We start from the raw sequence: 22,307 nt of genomic DNA on the forward strand, positions 1-22,307 counted from the left end.
TTCATTAACAGTGTACTTGTACTGCAGGCGTGTACGTGGAGGACATGGCGGACAGCGGTACCCAGAAGTTGTTGGCCGGCCTGCTGGCGGTCGGAGACGAGATCCTGGAGGTGAACGGCGAGAAGGTGGCCAGTCTTAGTCTGGACCAGATGGCCGAGCTGCTGACCCAGAAGGCGTCCGCCACCGTCCGGGTGCTCCGACACTGGAGGACCCCACAGCTGTGACCAGGACGCTGCAGCCACCGCAGCACGCCATCTGAGGCTGCTACCACCGCCTAATACCCACAATGCACCCTGAGAGCAGCGGCCAGAGCCTCACCAAACATCAGCTGGTTCGACCAGAGCTGAGGAGTTTGACATGTTTCTTTTCTCCTGTCAAACAGTTTGAATCATTTCTGATGAGGCTCATCATCAAAATCATCATCAGTGTGTTTCCAATGAGGTCAGTCGTGCCTCCAGGGGGCAGCACTGACCTCGCTACAAGAGGAGAAGGACTTCAGAGAGCGATGAAGTCGATTAAAGGAGATAAAACTCATGCTGCAGTAGAGGTAAGGGGTCGACCCTGAGCTGTTCGGACCCTCGTGCAAACCTCAGCTGTATTTCCGTCTACAGCTCAACTGTTTGTTCATTTTTTCAGACCAACTAAAGACATGTGGGGGGGGGGCAGACTAGAAATGTTTGATTTGTTGAATTGAATTGTTTCCTTGTTTATTTAAAGGATTTTCTTCTTATTGTGTTTGTACTTCCTTCACTGACCTGCATGTCTCCAACTTTAACTGTAGAATAAAAACGTCCAGAAAAAGAATGAAAAGTCAAAAGTCAAAGATAATAAATGATTAATCCCCCTTTTATAATCAATAATGTTTAACACTCAGTAACGTATCTAAAAACTTTTCCTTTTGTTTGACACTAAATGGTCTCTACGGCCAAATAAACCAAGATAAGATTCAGATTCATAGAATGACTTTATTCAGCCAATGACGGGTAAGTGAAGGCCTCGTGTTGTGTTTGCTGTGTCGGGAGAAATAAAAGGTTTCTGTACTAGCTAACAGGCTAGTGGGCTAACAGGATAAAGAGCTAACGTCCATTAAAAAACACCTAAAACCAGAAGTCCTCCATGTATGGCCCGGAGCCTCCAGGAGTCTCAGTGGGCCAAATGATTGAAATGAAATGCTCATCAACCTCATCAAGAAGTCCAGCTCTGTCCTGGGTCTCCCCCCCGACCCAGTGGAGGTGGTGAGAGAGAGGAGGATGATGAGAAAGCTATCATCCATCAGCTAGGACCCTGTTCCCAGTAGACCTCACTGCTCCCAGTAGACTACACTGCTGCCAGTAGACCTCACTGCTCTCAGTAGACCACCCTGTTCCCAGTAGACCTCGCTGCTCTCAGTAGACCTCACTGCTCCCAGTAGACCTCACTGTTCCCAGTAGACCTCACTGCTGCCAGTAGACCTCACTGCTCCCAGTAGACCACCCTGTTCCCAGTAGACCTCACTGCTCTCAGTAAACCTCACTGCTCCCAAGACCACAGTGCTCCAAATAGACCACAGTGCTCCCAGTAGACACACTGCTCCCAGTAGACCACACTGCTCCCTGTAGACCTCACTGCTCCCAGTAGGCCTCACTGCTCCCAGTAGACCACACTGCTCCCTGTAGACCTCACTGCTCCCAGTAGACCACACTGCTCCCTGTAGACCTCACTGCTCCCTGTAGACCTCACTGCTCCCAGTAGACCACACTGCTCCCTGTAGACCTCACTGCTCCCAGTAGGCCTCACTGCTCCCAGTAGACCACACTGCTCCCTGTAGACCTCACTGCTCCCAGTAGACCACACTGCTCCCTGTAGACCTCACTGCTCCCTGTAGACCTCACTGCTCCTAAACTGACCATAATGGCACAACAATGTTCATCAGCTGTGGAATACATTTATTCATCTTCTTCCTCACAAAGTGCAGACCTTTCTAATACCTTCCACTTCTTCTTTTCTATCTTCTATGTTTATTATATCTATTTTTCTACCTCCTCCTGTTCATCACTGTCCACTAGTCTGTTTACTGTCTGTTTTGTACTGAACGCTCTGTTTGTTCCCCACTGCTGCTGAAACACTGAATTTCCCCCATGTGGGACTAATAAAGGAATATCTTATTTTATGAGGATGAGGAGCGTGATGAGGAAGAGGATCAGATGACTGATGTCAGAAATCTTTTTCTTAGCAGTATGTTACCATGGTTACTGTGGAAAAATAAGGTAAATACAAACTCTCTGTTTTTAGTGTCGTTTGGTGTATATTTATCTAAAAATAAACATTTTACCAAAGAATAAATATTTTAAAAACATTTAAATGAAATTGCGCCCATCTCTGACCACGTTTTGTGGTGTTATGTCTCCTGTTTTTCCTGTCACTGTTATATAATATATTAGGACTAATCTAATATCTGATGCTGCTCATGTAGAATTCTTGAATCGTCTCTAAATGAAAGACTTTGTTCTGAGCTGCTCTTTATGGAAACAGTCTGAGAGAAACAACTGTTAGGAATTGGTGCTATGTAATATAAATATATATATTATATATATTGTTTTGTGATAGATAATGAAGAAAAGCAGATGGACAGATTAAAACACTCCAGACGCACCTGTTTATAAGCTGTAGTTCTGGATTTCATTAGAGTTTTATTTCAGTCAGTCAGAGCTCTGAACAATGATCTTACTTTATTCAAACAGCAACAGGAAACATTTCTGACAACAGTTCACCGCCATGCGTACCGTAGACCTCTTGGTGTGGGACGATGTGATTGGCTGCCTTGTCTTACAGCTCACCTGCTAGTTAGCTCGTTCGCTAACCTTCAGCACTGCACTTCCTGGTGCTGCTTCACATTAAAAGCCTTTCAGAGGTCCACTGAAAAAAGGCTTTTATTGTGAAGCAGCAGCAGGAAGTGTGTGTTTCGAATGAATACGTTTAACAGTAGAAAAGTCCACTGCTCAATAAGGCGATCGCTATGTCACAGAAAACAAAAAGAAAAATAAATGTTAAATATTGTTGATGGATTCAGTCACTTAAAACAAAAAAACACAAAACTAAATGCAAAAATCACAAAAACACCAACAGAAAGTTTTAGTGTTCTTACATTATTTTTTACGAAAAAAGATTCTTTTCTTTTCACAAACTGTCAGTGAGCTCCAACCTCAGACTAAACAAGCAGGGTGACAGTGGACTTAAACCAGGGTTAAACCGCACTAAAAGTGGACTTAAACCAGGGTTAAACTGCTGTTAACAGAGTTAAAATTGGAATTCAAGTTGAAAGTTAAATGGAGAAAAGTCAGATTTGCACTTAACTTGAAATTAGAGTGGAGGTTAACAGGAGTTCAAATGTAAAACAGCATTAATACGGAGTTAAAGTGGTTTAGGTAGTGGTTTTAAAGTAGACTCAGACTGAACACTTATTTTCAGTCCTTTAAATCAAACTAACAAACGCAAACAGAATTTTCTAAAACATGAAACATTAAAACACGTCAAACAAGCTTTTTCAGCCCCACTCAGCAGGACGAGGACGACCAGAGTCCAGAAGAATCCAGCAGAGTCCACTAGAGTCCACCAGAGTCCAGAAGAATCCAGCAGAGTCCACCAGAGTCCAGAAGAATCCAGGAGAGTTCACTAGAGTCCACCAGAGTCCAGAAGAATCCAGCAGAGTCCACTAGAGTCCACTAGAGTCCAGAAGAATCCACTAGAGTCCACCAGAGTCCAGAAGAATCCAGCAGAGTCCACCAGAGTCCAGCAGAGTCCACCAGAGTTCAGAAGAATCCAGCAGAGTCCAGAAGAGTCCAGCAGAGTCCACCAGAGTTCAGAAGAATCCAGCAGAGTCCAGAAGAATCCAGCAGAGGTCACTAGAGTCCACCAGAGTCCAGAGGAATCCAACAGAGTCCAGGAGAATCCAGAAGAGTCAACTAGAGTCCAGGAGAGTCCTCTAGAGTCCACCAGAGTCCAGGAGAATCCAGAAGAGTCAACTAGAGTCCAGGGGAGTCCTCTAGAGTCCACCAGAGTCCAGTGTAAACTGACCAACAAGCTTTTGGTTTCCAGATTTTAAATAAAGTTCTTGTTTAATTTAATTTTGATTATTGAAAGAAAAAGTAATTTCTGTTTCTCAGACTCAATAAAACAAATCCAGTTTAACTAAACCATGTCAGAGAATTAAATGCCATCAACATGACTTAAACTGGTTAACACAGGTAACAAGAGTTCAACTGGTGTTTCACTGGAGTTAAACTGGTATTTAAATGGAGTTAAACTGGAGTTGAAGTGTTGTACAGTCTTTGTTGTGCTGATGCTGAGCTACATTAAATACTGCTTTAGGTAATGGCAGGTTGGTTTAAGGTGGACTGATGATGTCTTTATGTTTTCAGTGTTCTTCTGGTTTTCCAGGTGCCTCGTTGGCTGATTGTTTTCTGGCTCCTCAGGTGTAGACCTATAAATGAGGTTCTCTGATGGATGTGGACGTAACTCAGTTTTAGTAACATCAAATCCCAGAATGCAGTGTCCTACACGTCTTCAGTCCTGCTGCCTCAGAATGTGGACTTTACTGGACTTGCAGGTTTCTGCTTTTTAACTTAACCGTTTCATCATTTCAGTCCAGGAGAGTTCAGTAGGGGCCAGTAGAGTCCTGTGCTGACAGGATGCATCAATCAGAGAATGAAGAAGAGGAGGATGACGACGAACAGGATGGCAAGAAGCACGCCGATAGCACACCACTGACGACGATCTGTGGAAATACAGCGTGTTAATAATTAACTAGTTTAACTAATTAACTACCAACTGAATATTTCTAACTAGAACAGAAACTACAGATGACGACATGGAAGGACGTGAGTGTTGTTAACTAACTGAAGGATTTTCATTTTATTATCCTGCTGTGTTTCTGGCACATTACCGCTGGTCATGTGAGACACTTTGGCCAGTTTCTTCATGACGTTGTCCAGTTTGGACTGAGTGTTGTCCATGTCGTGACCGAAGTCGTCCAACATCCTGCAAGATAAAAACCAGACGACTGAACAAGTCTGACCAGGAGACAACTGTCGCTCCGACCACCTCCTCTGACCTCAAAAACTAGTTTTAACCTGAAGTCTTCCTGTTTTTACCATGATCACCTTCTGGGTGGATGGCATCACTCCCACAGCAGGCGGACGAATACTCCACCGCTACGCTAATTCATTCACAGAAGAAGCTCATGAAGAAGAACACAGAGCAGAAGAACGTGTGTGTGTGTGTGTGTATGTGTGTTGACGAGCTTCTTTTAGAGTCGGAGGGGTTACAACTGGGCAGACGATTTCTCCAACGCCACGCTGCAAACAAATGTTTGTTGACACTCCCCTTGAGCTCTCACTTATCACTCACCACCCTCAGTGCTGTGCCAGTCCTCCACTAGTGGTGAATTACAGTACTGCAGCATAATAAATACACAGTAATAATGGATTGAGTATGATTTATGCACTTATCGGCAGGTTGAACCTAGTTAGAGGAGGGTTCCTGTACACTTTAGGGAATGTGGACAGCCTGGGGAGGACCCTTATCTGCCAGCCGCCTTCAGAGCCGACGAACCAATGGGTGGATTATTTATAAAAGAGGGAGGCCCAAATGGAAAGTTCTGGTTTATTGGTGTTGCTGTCAGAGAGAACACAACCAACTCTTTGGCACCAGGTTTTGCCTGTTTCCAAAGCCTCTTTTCCCTGACTTCCAGACACAGATGAAGCTCTGACAGAGCTTTTATTAGAGTCTTTATCTGGCCCTGTGGCTGGAGACGATGAACATGTTGAATCTTTGAGTTCTTACACAGCCTGTTCGTCCAGCTCCATGCCAATCCTCTCCGACATGTTCTTCAGGACTCCGATTGTTCCCGACACGAGCTCCAGCTGTTCATCCTGCTGCTCTGCCATCAGCTGATACCAACAAACACACAATTTAATGCTGTATGTGAATACATTCATCTCAGTAGTTTCTTCTTTATGACAGTAATTGTTTTACCTGCTGCTGGGCCTGCTGCTCCTCTATAAACTGAGAGTTGGCGCTCTGCAGTTGGCGGTCTAGTCGGCTGTATTTATCAGGACCGGGCTGCCAGATTGGACCCTGAGCACTGAGCGGGGCCTGGACAAGACAAACAGACACCGTCAGACATTTAGATCAGCAGCGGCTCGAAAGTAAATCCTACATGGACTTTAACTGCAGCTCCTTTCATTTGTTTTCGACAACTCAGTGTGCTTTAACACCACATTGACTTTCACCCATTAACACACCATCAATACAGGAGGGACCTAATGGCTGGAGGAGAGTGTTCATTCACACTGACTTAAGGGGACCCACTCTACCTGTGTCAGGTTGGTAACCAGGTGAGTGTGAGCAGTGTTGTGTACTTTAGGTGTGTGCAGGTACCTGTTTGTTCTTTCTGTCCATTGAAGCAGCAGCTGGACTTGACATCTGCTCTTTCATTTCCTTCAAGAAAAACAGTCAGTCCATCAGATCAATAATGTTGAGTATAGATTTGTGTTTAAAACATAAAACAAAGAGTGATCCCAACTGGGACTAAATAAAAAGGCTGTTCATGTCAGCTGAAGCCTTGATATTGCAGTTGGGCTCAAAACCTCCAAACATTTGGTCCACACAGCAGAAGCAGTACAACCTGTGAGAATATACAGCAGGAGTTCATGTGTGATTAGTGGCTCCATGACCCTAATCCCCAAACACACAGGTCTTCCATTGCCCTCATCACTACAGACATATTAGCTTTCATTGGCTCGGCCCATTTGGAGGTCAGCCATTTTACATTTTTGTGTTTTTTTGCTTTTTGCAAACTTTTTTGAACTCCTCCTAGAAGCTACATTTAATTAGTTTAAAACTTGGTGAGCCTACATACCAGACGTTAATGATGAAAAGTTACTAAAGGTCAGAAGCTGGAGCGCCATCGGTGTGGCTAGAAAAGTCCAGGTTTTGCCATGAAACAGGAGGGCTTGGACAGATCTACTCCAACCTTCATGTTTGACAAGCATGGAAATATCTACATGCTAATACTGAACCACAGTCATGGCGCCACCTACTGGCAACAAAAAATGACAAGAAATCACAGTGGTACATTTCAGATCCACCTCAAACTTGGTCGGCGTTTAACGCCTGGCAACAGAAAGCTCCCTGTTTTATACTTTTATATAGAGGGTTGATGAGGTGAAGCTCAAATGTGGTCAGAAAAGCATTAAGACGTTGATGATCATTACTGTTGTGTACAGTGTACATTGTCATTGTGCCACGTAATGACCACAGGAAGTAAGACTTATATTGGCAAAATACATCTAAGACATATAATATCAAACCAAGTGAACAAACCTGAGCTGGTGTGGACACTACAGACAGGACAGGTTTGAGCTCATGTTGTAACTAAAGCGTACCTTGACAGTCTGTCTGGTGCTGGTGATGAAGGCTTTCCTCTTCGACAGCTCAGCTGCGTCCAGGTTGAACTTCTTTGGGTTGGACTCAACGATACGTTCACTGACAGTTAAGAAACATTTTTATTCTGAAATGTTCACACTTCAGATTCCTGGACTTATAGAGACACTGACACACAGACGTCCTTGTTTAAAGGATATTGATGGTTTCGTCGAGGTCCTCCAGGTCCCACTCGATAGACCGCAGACTGTTCCTCAGCTCATTGGTCGTCCAGTCCATTTCCTCCTTGGAGGCTCCGCCCCCTTCCTGCAGCAGCTCGTTCCATCTGTGATGGAGGCTCTGTGCTGCGTTCACTGCCTTCTGTACCTCCCTGTGAACAAACAGACTCCATCAGTCCATCTGTGATGGAGGCTCTGTGCTGCGTTCACTGCCTTCTGTACCTCCCTGTGAACAAACAGACTCCATCAGTCCATCTGTGATGGAGGCTCTGTGCTGCGTTCACTGCCTTCTGTACCTCCCTGTGAACAAACAGACTCCATCAGTCCATCTGTGATGGAGGCTCTGTGCTGCGTTCACCGCCCTCTGTACCTCCCTGTGAAGGGCCAGTGTTTACCAGGTGCCCCAGTGTCCCAGATTCAATGTAATGAAGTGAAATCTACTTTAGAGAGGAAACATGTTAATCATTACTATCATCATCATTATCAATATTCTTATTGTGCAGATGTGAACTGAAGCGGATTGAGGATTTAAAGTTTGGGGTTGAGCAGGATGAAGGATCACTCTCTATATGGGATCAACTACTTCCTGTCTGACTATTGGTCATTTTCTAGGGAAGAAAATTACAGAATAAACCTTTAACATGATCAGGTTATCTGATGTCCACGTCATCATCATCATCATCATCGATAGAGAAAAACAGTAGCATGGGGGAACCTTTCATACTAAAACTCTGTTTGATCGGACAAACACTCCAGTTACACACAGGCTTGTGCTAGCAATGATAGCAGCATGCTAACAGGCTAACTCACTCCCACAGCACTGTTAACTTCGTTAGCTTAGCGGCCAGCTAGCTGCCTCGCTGCCTGCTGTTACATCCCGGCGGTAAACTGTTTCCTGTTTCTGCATTGATTGACAGTCACATTGATTATCGATCAGCTATCAGCAGGCTAACACTAGCCGTTAGCCCCAGTTGGTGTTGTCGCTGTTAGCACGATGTAAACAGGTCTGACCCCTTGACGACGAAGAACGGGTCTTCCATGGACATGTTGCCGGTTCTGGTTCTGGTTCAGTCGCAGCGGAGCTCCATCACACAGACTCTCAGACCCGTTCAAAGCAGCTGGACCGTGATCCCGGTGCCTCTGATTAAACGGGCTCTGCCTCCATCAGCCCTTCGCTCTGTTTACAGCCACGGCGGAAACGTCCCTGTGACGTCACACACACCGGGTCCGGTCACCTGGCAACAGAGCAGCTGACGGACTGTTAGCAGCACGCTATCGGACACACTCAGTCTCTGTTAGCTAGTGATGGTGAGATGAAGCCTCGTGAGGCATTGAACCACTGGAGCCAATTGGTTCGAGAAAGGGTTCATTTCTCGAAGCTTCATGTGCACACGAACCCACCTACCGGCCAAGTGTAGAATCACAGGCAGCTGTATCTGAACCACATAATGTGTGGTGCCTTGAATTTCTGTCTGTTATGTCTGTTGGGAATGACTATGAATTACAAAAAATGTATGACCAAATAATTTCTGTACATAAATGATCACATATGTGTATAATACATTTTTTGAATGTATTGTGTGTGTGTAAATTTTCCCAAAATGGTAATATCATAATATGGCAGGTTGTGCAATGTTTTTCTGAAAATGGCATGGGCGTAATCAGGCAGAGGACAGTGAAAGTGCTTGTGGAACTAGGAAAAGGGCACAGATTATGCTTGCGGAACTTGGACAATGATGTACAGGACAGGGGAAATTTTATTCATTTTTATTCAGAAACAAGAGTTTCTCAACAGTTTTTGGTTTTAAACGATTTCTTTTTTTTTTGACACAACCTCTCCGGCCTTGGAGAAGACCCTTTCACAAGGCACAGAAGATGCCGGCGTGCACAAAAAGGCAAGTGCAAGTTTGTGTAAGTTTGGGTAGAGTAGTTTTTGCCTCTCCCAGTACTCCAGAGGGTTTTCCAGTCTTCCTATATTTGGCTCTGAAAGGTACTGCTGGACCTCCACAGTGGCATCTGCAGTGACATTTTGAGACCTCCTTGCCTCCATGATGCCGGTGTCTAAACAATGCCACGGTTTGCTACCTAAGAGGAAACCACAGATCATGTTAGTAAGTGTTCTCATAGGAATAACTGATGTCAAAATGTAAAATAATAGATTACCTCCAGTGACATCATGAGAGGTAGAAGCCTGGGGGATTTCCTCTCTGCTTTGTTGTGCCCTTATAATGGTAGCACACTCTGAGGTCAGTCGCTTTATAGCTTCGGTGGCTTTTGTTTGACTGAAAAATCCAATAACTCTAAATCGGGGGTCCAGGAGTGTAGCAAGGGACATGATGCTCATCGACTGCAAAGTATAAAGCTTCTCCTGTAGTTGCCTGATGAGCTGGTCTCCCATTTCCAATGCCACTGCAGGTGCTGGCTTTGCTATTTCCTCCTGAAGGTTTTGCTTCAGCATTTTCATTAGGGGGACAACTTTGGAGGCAGACACATTTTCCTCGGCCGACAGCTCTACAGTGGCATCTTAAAAGGGAGACAGCAAAGAAAGGCACCCTCCAACAATGTTGAACTCATCTGAAGTGATCATGGGCATGTCATGTTGTAGCCCAGCTAACGCTGCTCCGATTGGCTCCCTTAGCTCCACCAAACGTTGCAGCATCAAATATGTGCTGTTCCATCTGGTCTCCACTTCTTGCATTAGCTTCTTTTTTTGCCATCCCCAGATGAAGCTGCACTTGTGTAAGCTTCTCCTTTAAAGATACAGATGAGTAGGCCATTAAATCACTGCAGCAGGAGCACAGACAAACTATAAGTGTTATTATAAATTGGAATAAAGGGAATGACCATACCTTAGCAGTGGTGCTGCTTCTAAAGAAGCCAACCAGCTTTCTTGCTTTGGCCCGGATGCCAGAGAGCACAGGGTTCTGGTCAAGTGCCTTCTTCACTATCAGATTTAGTGTGTGTGCAATGCAAATATGGTGCCGAAGCTTCAGCTCTCTCACACACGCAACCATATTGGGAGCACCATTAGTGACCATACATGTCACCTTATTAGTGATTGCCCATTCCTCCATCAGGGAGGCTTTCACACGAGCTATATTTTCAGCAGTGTGTGATTGGGGGAATGCCTGCACTCCCAACAGCACGGAGGTGAGCCTGGTTTTCTCACCCACAAAATGGCATGTTACAGCCAGGTAGGCATCCATGTTGATGGACGTCCACATGTCAGAAGTAAGGCTAACAGCAGCCACCTTTTCAACTTTAGCCTTAGCCTTCTCCTTTGCTGACTCGTACTTGGCGTCCACCATGGCCTTCAGAGCCTAAAGGGAAAAATATATAATGCTGAATTTGTTTGAATTGTGAGACATACAATTAAGTACTCATTTGTTTCATGCATGCACCCATACATACCTGCCTTGTAGGGAGAAGAACATAACTGGGATCCTGTTTGGACACAAATGCCCTGAATCCAACATCTTCCACAATACTGAAGGGCTGTGTGTCCTTCACTATCATGGAGACAAGGGCTTCATCCAGCTCCTGTTTTCTGGTGGCTGGTTAAAAGAGAATAAATACAGTGTTACTTGTCTTTATTTGCACAATAAACAAAAGTAAACATGGAAAAATTGTGATAGTGTGTTTGTAATATTGTTATGACTTACCTTGGCTAGATGAAGCTCTAGTTTCCTCCTTATTCTCATGCAAGGCACGGTAATGCCTTAGCATGGATGAGGTGTTGTTATTGTACCCCAACTCTTTGGAACACAATAAACACCTCACCTTTGAATAAAATAAGAAACCGTGAAAAATAGTTCATGATAAGCAAACCTAATGCGTCTGTAATAATGTTAGATGTAGCTTACCTTGTTAGGAGATATCAGATCGAAGTGTTCCCACACAGGGGAAATCCTACTCTTCCTCGCTGGCTCCATCCCATCACCTATCCTACTCTCCTCACTCTCCTAAATCTCTCTCTCTCCCTAAACTCTACAAACTATATAAACGCTATCCAAACTCTAGTATCCAAACTCTCCAAAATCTCAACTGACCGCAACTCTCCTTCAAAATCCCACATTTTGAATGGAGCCTGAGGGGTCTATATAGCTGTAAAACCTCGCGGCAAAATCTGAACCACTTCCCAAAGCAATCACGTGGTACAGCCGGGCAGCGAGGCTTCGGACGTCATCATTTTTGGCTCCTCCCCTAAATGAAGCAAGCCTCGATACGCGCTTTGCGGAAACGTCCCCTTCACTACTCGACACACGCTTTGAAGCCTTGGCACATCTCGTAACATCACTACTGTTAGCTGTGTATACACATAGCCAATCATTTCCATCCCATTAGACTGTTTCCAATGGAAACGTCTCCAGTAAATAGGATGGATCCCACATGTGTGACATGGTCGTGTGCAGCACGGCCCCCCAGCTGGGAACGGTCCTGGCTCCGCTCCTGCACAAGTTCTCTGATGGTTCAGCCATCGTTGGTCTCATCACGATGGAGCTGACAGGGAGCTCAGAGAGCTAAGCAGGACTTTGTGGATCCTGAGGAACCACCTCCGGACTCCTTAAAACCTTCTACGACTCTGTTGTGGCATCAGCCATCTTATATGGAGTGGTCTGCTGGGGGGGCATCACAGCTGTGGACAGGAAGAGACTGGACAAGCTCATCAAGAAGTCCAGCTCTGTCCTGGGTCCCCCCCCCCCGACCCAAACTAGACCTCACTGCTCCCTGTAGACCTCATTGCTCCCAGTAGACCTCACTGCTGCCAGTAGACCTCACTGCTCCCAGTAGACCTCACTGCTCCCAGTAGACTTCATTGCTGCCAGTAGACCTCACTGCTCCCAGTAGACCTCACTGCTCCCAGTAGACCTCACTGCTGCCAGTAGACTTCATTGCTGCCAGTAGACCTCACTGCTCCCAGTAGACTTCACTGCTCCCAGTAGACCTCACTGCTCCCAGTAGACCTCATTGCTGCCAGTAGACCTCACTGCTCCCAGTAGACCTCACTGCTGCCAGTAGACCTCACTGCTGCCAGTAGACCTCACTGCTGCCAGTAGACCTCATTGCTGCCAGTAGACCTCACTGCTCCTAAAGACACTTACACTGTACAAAGAAATTCTTACTCTGCATGTTCCTCTGGGACCGAACAAATACAGTCTAGTAGACTATAACAAACTATGACACTATAGCAATACAAACTAAGCACGTTATAACATTGTTATAACATTGTAATAGTGTCTAAATAAATAAATATAAGTAAGCAGTATAATAAACTATAACAATACAATACCTGAGCCGACAGCAGCAGTGGTCGTAAAGTGCACTGTGCATTTTGTAAACTCTGGTGGAGTAAAGTGTTTCCAGCCGTGATGAAGTGACAACAGCAGTGAATATAAAGTGCATTTGCATGTGGACAGGAAGAGAACAGTATGACAGTATGTGTGTGGAAGAGTTCAGTGGGTTAGTCCAGTTCAGTGCGAGTGTGTGTAGGATTCATTCACAAGCCTGATGGCCTGTGGAAAGAAACTGTTTGTAAGGCAAGTTGTCCTTGATTTCACACTTGTGATGGCAGCAGTGTGAAGAGGCTGTGTTGGGGGTGTGATCTGTCCTTGATGATGTTGTGGGCCCTCCTGAGGACCCTGGTCCGGGAAGTGTCCTGCAGCGTGGGGAAGGCAGCAGCAGAGATGCGCTGTGCTGTCTTGATCACCCGCTGGACAGACTTCCTGTCCTGAGCTATGCAGTTCCCGTACCACACAGTGATGGAGCTGCTCAGGACACTCTCGATTGTACTCCTGTAGAAGTTCGACAGAATCTTGGCTGGCATGCCAAACTTCCTCAGTCTCCTCAGAAAGTACAGTCGCTGCTGGGCCTTCTTGATGGTGTGTTGTGTGTTATGAGACCAGGTGAGATCCTCACTGATGTGAACTCCGAGGAACTTGAAGGTTTTCACCCTCTCCACCTCAGTCTCACCTATGTGCAGCGGTGTGTGCAGCTCCGCCCTCCTCCTCGGATCATCAATCATCTCCTTGGTCTTTCTTGCGTTGAGGGACAGATTGTTGTCCTGACAACAGGCTACCAGATCTGCCACCTCCCTCCTGTACGCCGTCTCACTAGTGATTAGTCCCATGACTGTCGTATCATGAGCGAACTTGATGATACTGGTGTTGTTCTGGGAGGCCACACAGTCGTGTGAAGAGTGTGTACAGCAGGGGGCTCAGCACAAAGCCCTGGGGGTTCCTGTGCTCACAGTTCTTGTGCTGGATGTGCAGCTGCCAGTCAGGCTTCTCAGTCAGAAAGTTCTGCACCTGGTTGCAGAGGGGGTGTGTTAGTCTGAGGGACAGGAGCTTGTCACAGACTGTACCTGTAACTGACCATAATGGCACAACAATGTTCACCAGGTGTGGAATATATTTATTATTATTTATCTTACTTCACCTCACAATGTGCAGAACTTTCTAATACCTCTCACTTGTACACTATATTGTTTAGATTTTTATAGTTCCTCGACCGTAACTGTAGGCCTACATACTTTTTATATCTCCTCCTGTCTGCTATGACATTGTAAGTTTCCTCGTCATGGGACTAATAAAGGAATATTTTAGCTTATCTTATTTGTGGTCCGCTCAGCTCATAGATAAACTTCAAGTCTGCCTTAAGGACATTTATTTCCAAACTGTTCACAGACTGAGGTTCAACTGCAGGTGGCGCTCAACAGCTGATAGTCCCCCCATTAATGATACAGAAGAAGAAGTAGAAGAAGAAGAAGAAGAAGAAGAAAAAGAAACTGTGATAGCGCGATACTTCACGTAGCGTGACTTTGTTTCTTTGTGTGGGGCGGAGAGCAGCTAGCAGCTAATTTGCCGTTTTAAAACCGGCTTGTCGGCTGAGCAACAGCACAGTATCCGTCCGTGGATTGATAAGAGAGAGAGTCCGTCACCTTTACGATAGTTACAGGTAAGAAATCTGGCGTTTGTTGGCGGCGTTAGCTGTCGCTGTTCGCTTCAAACTGCGCCGTTAGCCGGTTAGCCTCTTTGTGTGACCACCGTGCTAACATGCGGCTAACGTTAGCTGCTGTTTAGCGCAGTGTCGGTACATCTTTGGTCGTTTCTGTCGCTGTTAAGAAAGCAGCTCACCTGTCCACCTGAGTCCGCAGGATCCGGCTCTATCACGGTCTCAGTGTCCGTAGGAAATGTTTCAGGAGCTCCGGTTCTCCCGACGTTCTTCTCTCCGACCCCGGTTCATCCAAACATCCCGGGAGGATATCGATTATTGTTGCATTAATATTGGATTTTGTTTTATGACTCTCACTCTCTCACACACAGAGTAGAGGTCACAATGCAGTCAGATTACCTCCAGGTGTCTGATTGATCCGATCAGGTTCTGATCACAATGTGTTTTGATGTATGAACTCGGGTTTACTGATTCAGATACAGATCACGTGTTGCTGCCAGGTGGAGGTGGCTTAGTCCCAATTGGTCACTGATCAATAATAAGTAATCTCAAGCTGATTTTTCTTTTTTCAGACGCAGCAAAGCGCCCCAGTCGTCTCCATGGCGTTAAGACGAGGACACATCAGGTACCTGAAGGTGAGCCGATCAACACATCTTCAGGGTTTTATTTTGAAAATACTTAGCACTTCCTTCCTGATAGAACAGCTTCAGACACACACCTGTACACCCTACGAACCAGCACAGGGCTGTGGTGTTTACAATATTGTGTATAACGTGTGTGTGTGTGTTCTCAGGTGTGTGAGGTTCAGACATCTCAGAGTGATGTCAGAGATGGTCAACACGCCGCCAAAGGAGCTCCTGGAAAGGTGACTGCTGCCCTCCGATTGGCTGTACCAGCCCTCATTTAGGTTATAGTATCCAGGTGTTGAATTATGGGAGCTGCAGGTGTCTTGTTGATGTGATAAAGGTGTGTGTGTGTGTGTGTGTGTGATGTCAGGAGCTGTACGATAACGGGTACGGCGAGCAGGTGATGGAGGATGAAGACGCCCGCACCAACCTGATCGTCAACTACCTGCCACAGAGCATGAGTCAGGACGAGCTGCGCAGCCTGTTCAGCAGCGTGGGCGACGTGGAGTCGGCCAAACTCATCCGGGACAAAGTGGCAGGTAACTACTACTGCAGTACTACTGCAGTACTGCTGAGTACATTACACCACACCTGCACCGCAGCAGCACTCAACACTCCGATCAGCCAGTGTTCAAAAGTACCCTCAGTACTACAGTACTACTCAGGCCCCAGTACTACTACAGTATTACTGCTGAGACTCAGGCCCCAGTACTACTACAGTACTACTGCAGTACTGCTGAGACTCGGGCCCCAGTACTACTACAGTACTACTGCAGTACTGCTGAGACCCGGGCCCCAGTACTACTACAGTACTTAAGACTAATATTGCTGAGTACATCACACCACACCTGCACTGCAACACGACTCATCGCTCTGAGCTGTCAGCGTTCAAAAGTACTGCTGAGACCAAGGCCCTGGTACTGTGGTACTACTGCAGTACTACTGAGAAGCAGGCCCTGGTACTGTGGTACTACTGCAGTACTACTGTAGTGCTGCTGCAGTACTACTGCAGTACTACTGTAGCCATTCTAGCTTACTATTTTATCTACTGAGGCTGTTTTGTGCAGGAGTAGAACTGCTGTAAATCTTGGGTTGTGAAACGGTGTATTGCAGTACTAATACTGCAAGGGGAAATTAGTGAAGGAGATTTGAGCTGGACTAGTTGTTCTGTAACCCTATATATCAGCAGTAGTAGTAAATGTTAAATAACCCTATATATCAGCAGTAGTAGTAAATGTTAAATAACCCTATATATCAGCAGCAGTAGTAGTAGTACTAGTTAAATAACTCTATATATCAGCAGTAGTAGTAAATGTTAAATAACCCTATATATCAGCAGCAGCAGTAGTAGTAGTACTAGTTAAATAACTCTATATATCAGCAGTAGTAGTACTAGTTAAATAACCCTATATATCAGCAGCAGTAGTAGTACTAGTTAAATAACCCTATATATCAGCAGTAGTACTAGTTAAATAACCCTATATATCAGCAGTAGTAGTACTACTAGTTAAATAACCCTATATATCAGCAGTAGTACTACTAGTTAAATAACCCTATATATCAGCAGTAGTAGTAGTACTAGTTAAATAACTCTATATATCAGCAGCAGTAGTAGTACTAGTTAAATAACTCTATATATCAGCAGTAGTAGTACTAGTTAAATAACCCTATATATCAGCAGCAGTAGTAGTACTAGTTAAATAACCCTATATATCAGCAGTAGTACTAGTTAAATAACCCTATATATCAGCAGTAGTAGTACTAGTTAAATAACCCTATATATCAGCAGTAGTACTACTAGTTAAATAACCCTATATATCAGCAGTAGTACTACTAGTTAAATAACTCTATATATCAGCAGTAGTAGTAGTACTAGTTAAATAACCCTATATATCAGCAGCAGTAGTACTACTAGTTAAATAACTCTATATATCAGCAGTAGTACTACTAGTTAAATAACTCTATATATCAGCAGTAGTAGTAGTACTAGTTAAATAACCCTATATATCAGCAGCAGTAGTACTACTAGTTAAATAACCCTATATATCAGCAGTAGTAGTACTAGTGTGTACTGTTTGCAGTATTTCCTGTGTACTCTCTCTCCAGCAGCTGTTTTCTTTCTGGAGTTTTGAAATGTTTTTTTTGGTTTCTAAATTTTCTTTGTTTGTTTGTTTTATTTATTTATTTATTTATTTATTTATTTTAATACACTAATGTTTCTTTAATGGGCGATTCTGTGATTTTTAGTCTGAACTGAATATTTTGATGTAATATTTTGTTGTTTTTCACACCAGGTTTCATGACTTCACTGTTTAACAGGTATTTAAAGGGTTCGGCAATATGGATCAATGATTTTAGGTTTCTGACCACGATAAATCTATTGTCAATGTCTTGTCTATGTCAAAATCTTTGAAATCAAACCGTAAACAATAAATTGATTGGCCCTGATTAAAGACTCGTATTGCCCGACCTGAGCCCAGCTGTTTGTTTTTTAATATCAGCCGAATTTAAGAAGAATGTACAAATGTTTTCACTGCTGTTTTCACCTGTTTTTGTTTTATTTTTCAGGCCTTGAAAATGTCTGTAAAGTTTTAATGAATGTATGAACTTTTTGTTCTGAACAAGTCAAGAAAACTGATGTTACACATTCAGCTTCTGCACTCGATATTTCCTCAGAGTGAGCACTCCTGTCAGCCTTTATAGTCCCCTTTGCTGATGAGAGCACACCCCCAGTGGTTAAAAACGCACTGTATGGTTATACAGTAACATCATAGTGTTCAGAGAGGGTTGCCCACCGTGGGGTGGGGGGGTTGACTCTGCAGTGCTCTGATTGATTGGTTACTTTAAAGGGTAACTCCATTATTTTTACCCCTGGATCCTCTGTGTCCACATCCTGGTGTCTGAGTGACTGGTAGGTAGTAAAAGTGTTGGAACTGGTCCAGTAGATCACCTCAGCCAGCAGCCACCAAACAGGCTGCAATGGCTGCAACGTAAATACTGTGGTTATGGTTTGACTGCGGCGTTCTGATTGGCCACTGAACTGCCGACTGTGTGTGTGAGCTGAGAGAGAGGAAATGACAGGAGGTCTCACTCTGTCTGAACAAACCCAGAAAACTAACCTCTAGTTTTTAAACCGTTCATCAAACTGAATGTTGACACTTTTCAAACGCTGTATGAAGAGTTTGTGCTGCTGAGTTCTTGTGTGTATTCAGCTTGTGCATATCCAGAATGTGTGGGATTTGTAACACAGACAGTTTTGTTATTTTATTTTGTTGTTTTCCTTTGTGTTTCTCTAGGCCACAGTTTAGGTTACGGCTTTGTTAACTTTGTTAACCCTAATGATGCAGAGAGGGCTATCAGTACCCTCAATGGCCTGAGGCTACAGTCTAAAACTATCAAGGTAATGTGCAAAAGGTGCTCTTTGATTTTCCTGTCTCAACTGATAGATGTGTTATGTTCCCTGGACAGTAGAGGGCGCTCTCTCCTGCAAACTGTCTGATGGATGAAGGTATTTTTACACCTCTGCTGTTATGTTGTTAATATTCTCAGCCTGTTTTTAATCTCGACACTTGTTGACACTGAATCTGTGAGTTTCTTCAGTTCAGTGAGACACTGTGCCGAACTTTTCTTTACATAAATTTATGGTTTTATTTTGGTGAAAGTGCCTAATGATCTGGGCCTGTTTGGATGCTTTTATTTTGTCGTTTGGTTTATGTTTTATTTGGGAGAAATCTGGATAACTTGTTGTTTTCTTTGTTTTTTACATTGAATATTTAAACATTTAAAATATCTCTGGATTTTATTTAAAGACGGATGTAACTGTTTTTTATTTTGTTAATTCTTTTAGTTGGTTTGACTTCCTGGTTGTGACAACAGACTGACTCATTTCCTGTTTCCTCCCTGCAGGTTTCCTTCGCTCGGCCAAGTTCAGACATGATCAAAGACGCCAATCTTTACATCAGTGGCCTGCCGAGGACCATGAGTCAGCAGGACCTGGAGGACATGTTCTCTCGCTACGGTCACATCATCAACTCCAGAGTGCTGGTCGACCAGGCCTCCGGTACGGCACGTGCTCAGTCACTAGTCATGTGACCATCTCAGCCCTTCTTTCCCTGACTTACTTTCCATCTCGTTGGCTGTTAAGGTTTGTCTCGGGGAGTGGCCTTCATTCGCTTTGATAAGAGGTCCGAGGCTGAAGACGCAGTCAAACACCTGAATGGGCACACGCCCCCCGGCAGCTCTGAGCCAATCACGGTCAAGTTCGCGGCCAACCCAAATCAGGCCAGGAACTCGCAGATGATGTCACAGATGTACCACAGCCAATCACGGCGCTTTGGTGGACCTGTCCATCACCAGGCCCAGAGGTTCAGGTAGCTTAGCTGTCAATGTCATCCATTGACGGAACGCCAGCGAACTGAACCATAATATTAGTATAATGATCGGTAATGCTGCACGTTGGCTAATGCACACTTCCTGTTTCGCTCCAGGTTTTCTCCAATGAGTGTCGACCACATGGGTGGCGGGGGAGGAGTCACAGGGAACTCGTCCAGCGGTTGGTGCATCTTCATCTATAACCTGGGTCAGGACGCCGACGAGGCCATCTTGTGGCAGATGTTCGGGCCATTTGGCGCCGTTGTCAACGTGAAAGTGATCAGAGATTTCAACACCAATAAGTGCAAAGGCTTCGGCTTCGTCACCATGACAAACTACGAGGAGGCTGCCATGGCGATCCACAGCCTGAACGGGTACCGCCTGGGAGACAAAGTCCTGCAGGTGTCCTTCAAGACCAACAAGGGACACAAGTGAGGGGGGGGGGCAAGGAGGGAGGGGGGTCTCTACTTTTTCTTTTAAAGAAATCAGTCTTTTTTTTTTTTTTTCTTGTTTTGTAGGTTTTCAGAGCGTTTTCGTCAGTTGCATTTGTTTTAATGTGAGCTGACTTTTCTCCCAGCATGCTCGGTTCTTTCAGGCTGTGTGACTTCACTTGTTGCTGTAAAAAGTTTGAACGCTGTGTCTATGAATAATTAAATATTCGTCCAACATGGCGGACTTTGACCTGCAGGATGATTGACAACTGACTGCCAGAGTGGTTATCAATGTAACCCGAGTTCCTAACATGTTGACCTGATTATGTTTGTAGTGTGTCCAAGGTCGGGGGTCACGGTGACGCCGCTAACAGTGAAGCAGTCTGAATTTTTGTTTAGTGTCATAAAATAAAAAGTTTGTTTCTGCTGCAGAAAACTAGCAGGCATGAGAACACGGAGTCTGATTATTTCAGATGTATTTGAGTCAAATGGTAACACAAGTGAAGAATAATCTGATGTGTTGAGTGTCAGATGACTGACAGCTCTCTGGGCCAATCCAGCACATGGGAGGCGGGGCTCCAGGTCACGTGGTTGGACTGTTTCTGCAAGAATAAACACATTTTATGTCATATTTTTACAAACTGCTTCCAGGTGAAAAGCACCTGACGTGCAGAAACAGCCCATTTCTATCTGTACTAATTACTTCCTGTGGTATTTCCATTTGTATCTACATTGTTTTTGACTTGCAGCTTTATTGTGATGTCAGACTATTCAGTCAATAATAAACATGTTTATGGGCGGATTTTTTCTTTGTTTTTCTCTCAAATGTCTGTTCTTTGTCTTCCTGACAACTGATGAGCTTCAACATGAAGCGATTCTGATAAATCCTGATGGATTAAGTTTCACAACAAGATTCCTTTTATTGTCATTGCCGTATATACACTGCTTAAACTCGTCATCCACATAACACCAAATCTATTAAACTTCAGGGGTATCAATCTGGCACCAGGTTCTCTGGTTCCTGTGGATCCTGGTCCTGGTTGTCCTGCTGTGGTTCTCTGGTTCCTGTGGATCCTGGTTCTGGTTCTCCTGCTGGGGTTCTCTGGCTTCATGAATCACTGATGAGGATCGTCGTCCACTCGTCATGTTTTTCACCATATTGCTAATTTATTAGTCTCACTCCTATTGTTAGTGCTGTAGCTCCTGTTAGTGTTGTCTCTCTCTCTGTCTCTCTCTGTCTCTCTCTCTCTCTCTGTCTGTCTCTCTCTCTGTCTCTCTCTCTGTCTGTTAGATCTTTTACGTCCAGTTCTTATATTGGCAGCTCAAGAACTCAACGGAGGTTTTCAGTCTGGTCTCACAAGCAGTTTATTCTGGTCACAGGTCACAGGTAAAGTACTCGCAGCGCTGGGCTCATGACGGACCCCGAGGGGCCGGTCAGAGGAGCCCCCTCTGGTGTGTGTGTCCCTCTGGTGTGTCCTGTCCTGTTCTGTTCTGTTTCCAAACATCTCATGTTTAAATGCTTGTTGAATATCAGTACGTAACCATTTCTGGTGAACTGTTTAGGTCGGTGCGTCACAGATAGCAGGTTCCTGTAGTGATGTTATGGTAATCTAACAGTTGGATGTTGGTTGCAAGGCGTGTATCTATAATCAAACTTCAGAATATGTTTTGCACAACAAAAGCACTACAATCAAGGTCTGTCTGGTCCATTCTGTCTGTCTGCTTCACCAAACAATACAGGAGGAGCCACGTCTGTGGAGGTCAGACTGACATATTCTGTTCACTCTCATGAGGAGAGAGTAACTTTATTTGAGAAGGCCTGAAACATTCTATGGTCATATTAAATTCTAATTCAACATGTCTGTCTCTGTCTCTGTCTGTCTGTCTCTCTCTCTCTGTCTCTCTGCGTCTCTCTCTGTCTGTCTCTGTCTCTCTCTTTCTTTCTCTCTGTCTCTCTCTTTCTCTGTCTCTCTCTCTCTGTCTCTGTCTGTCTCTCTCTGTCCAACCTCCACCCTAACCCTAACCCTGACAGAAGCCGCCCACATTTAGCCTGGTTCTGTTCGCTTCCCTAAAACCAGTGTTGGTTGTCACAGTGTACCGCCCTCCTGGCCCAGACTCTGAATTCTTAACTGAGTTTTCAGAGTTTTTATCAGATTTAGTCCTCAGTGTGGACAAAGTGATTATAGTAGGTGATTTTAATATTCATGTGGACAATGAAAATGATAGTCTCAGCACTGCTTTTGTCTCACTTTTGGATTCAATTGGCTTCTCCCAGAGTGTAAATGAAC

At 44.6% G+C, this 22,307-nt stretch overlaps 4 protein-coding genes across 5 annotated transcripts in view; 3 read left to right on the plus strand and 1 right to left on the minus strand.

Annotated features, from left to right (window-relative positions):
- Nucleotides 1–731, plus strand: part of kiaa1614 (KIAA1614 ortholog) — an 8,548-nt gene extending 7,817 nt beyond the window's left edge. The window contains exon 7 of the mRNA XM_070832983.1: nucleotides 28–731. Coding sequence (XP_070689084.1) covers nucleotides 28–224 — 197 coding nt within the window. The 3' untranslated portion in view covers nucleotides 225–731. The remainder of the gene's footprint in view (nucleotides 1–27) is intronic.
- A 438-nt stretch (nucleotides 732–1,169) lies between these two features.
- LOC139203289 (uncharacterized) lies at nucleotides 1,170–4,457 on the plus strand. The gene is made up of 3 exons (XM_070832984.1): nucleotides 1,170–1,235; nucleotides 3,656–4,043; nucleotides 4,417–4,457. Exons 1-3 carry the CDS (start codon nucleotides 1,170–1,172, stop codon nucleotides 4,455–4,457), a joined length of 495 nt encoding a protein of 164 aa, XP_070689085.1.
- Nucleotides 2,645–8,833, minus strand: stx6 (syntaxin 6). The gene is made up of 8 exons (XM_070831583.1): nucleotides 8,652–8,833; nucleotides 7,623–7,792; nucleotides 7,425–7,519; nucleotides 6,418–6,477; nucleotides 6,013–6,132; nucleotides 5,821–5,927; nucleotides 4,922–5,016; nucleotides 2,645–4,753 (listed from the first exon to the last, which is right to left on the minus strand). Exons 1-8 carry the CDS (start codon nucleotides 8,684–8,686, stop codon nucleotides 4,677–4,679), a joined length of 759 nt encoding a protein of 252 aa, XP_070687684.1. The 5' UTR covers nucleotides 8,687–8,833; the 3' UTR covers nucleotides 2,645–4,676.
- A 5,605-nt stretch (nucleotides 8,834–14,438) lies between these two features.
- LOC139202211 (ELAV-like protein 1) lies at nucleotides 14,439–20,819 on the plus strand. Of its 2 annotated transcripts, XM_070831581.1 has the most exons (8): nucleotides 14,439–14,594; nucleotides 15,164–15,226; nucleotides 15,385–15,456; nucleotides 15,588–15,756; nucleotides 18,514–18,617; nucleotides 19,124–19,277; nucleotides 19,362–19,587; nucleotides 19,705–20,819. In XM_070831581.1, the coding sequence occupies exons 2-8, from the start codon at nucleotides 15,191–15,193 to the stop codon at nucleotides 20,021–20,023; spliced, it is 1,080 nt and encodes a 359-aa protein (XP_070687682.1). In that variant the 5' UTR covers nucleotides 14,439–14,594; nucleotides 15,164–15,190; the 3' UTR covers nucleotides 20,024–20,819. The 2 variants fall into 2 exon arrangements, with proteins under 2 accessions (XP_070687682.1, XP_070687683.1); XM_070831582.1 differs by lacking the exons at nucleotides 14,439–14,594; nucleotides 15,164–15,226; nucleotides 15,385–15,456; nucleotides 18,514–18,617 and having other exon boundaries at nucleotides 15,669–15,756.
- The last annotated feature ends 1,488 nt before the right edge of the window (nucleotides 20,820–22,307 follow it).

The sequence above is a fragment of the Pempheris klunzingeri genome, chromosome 6 (assembly GCF_042242105.1).
Source record: "Pempheris klunzingeri isolate RE-2024b chromosome 6, fPemKlu1.hap1, whole genome shotgun sequence".
In the NCBI taxonomy this organism is placed as follows: Eukaryota; Metazoa; Chordata; class Actinopteri; order Acropomatiformes; family Pempheridae; genus Pempheris; species Pempheris klunzingeri.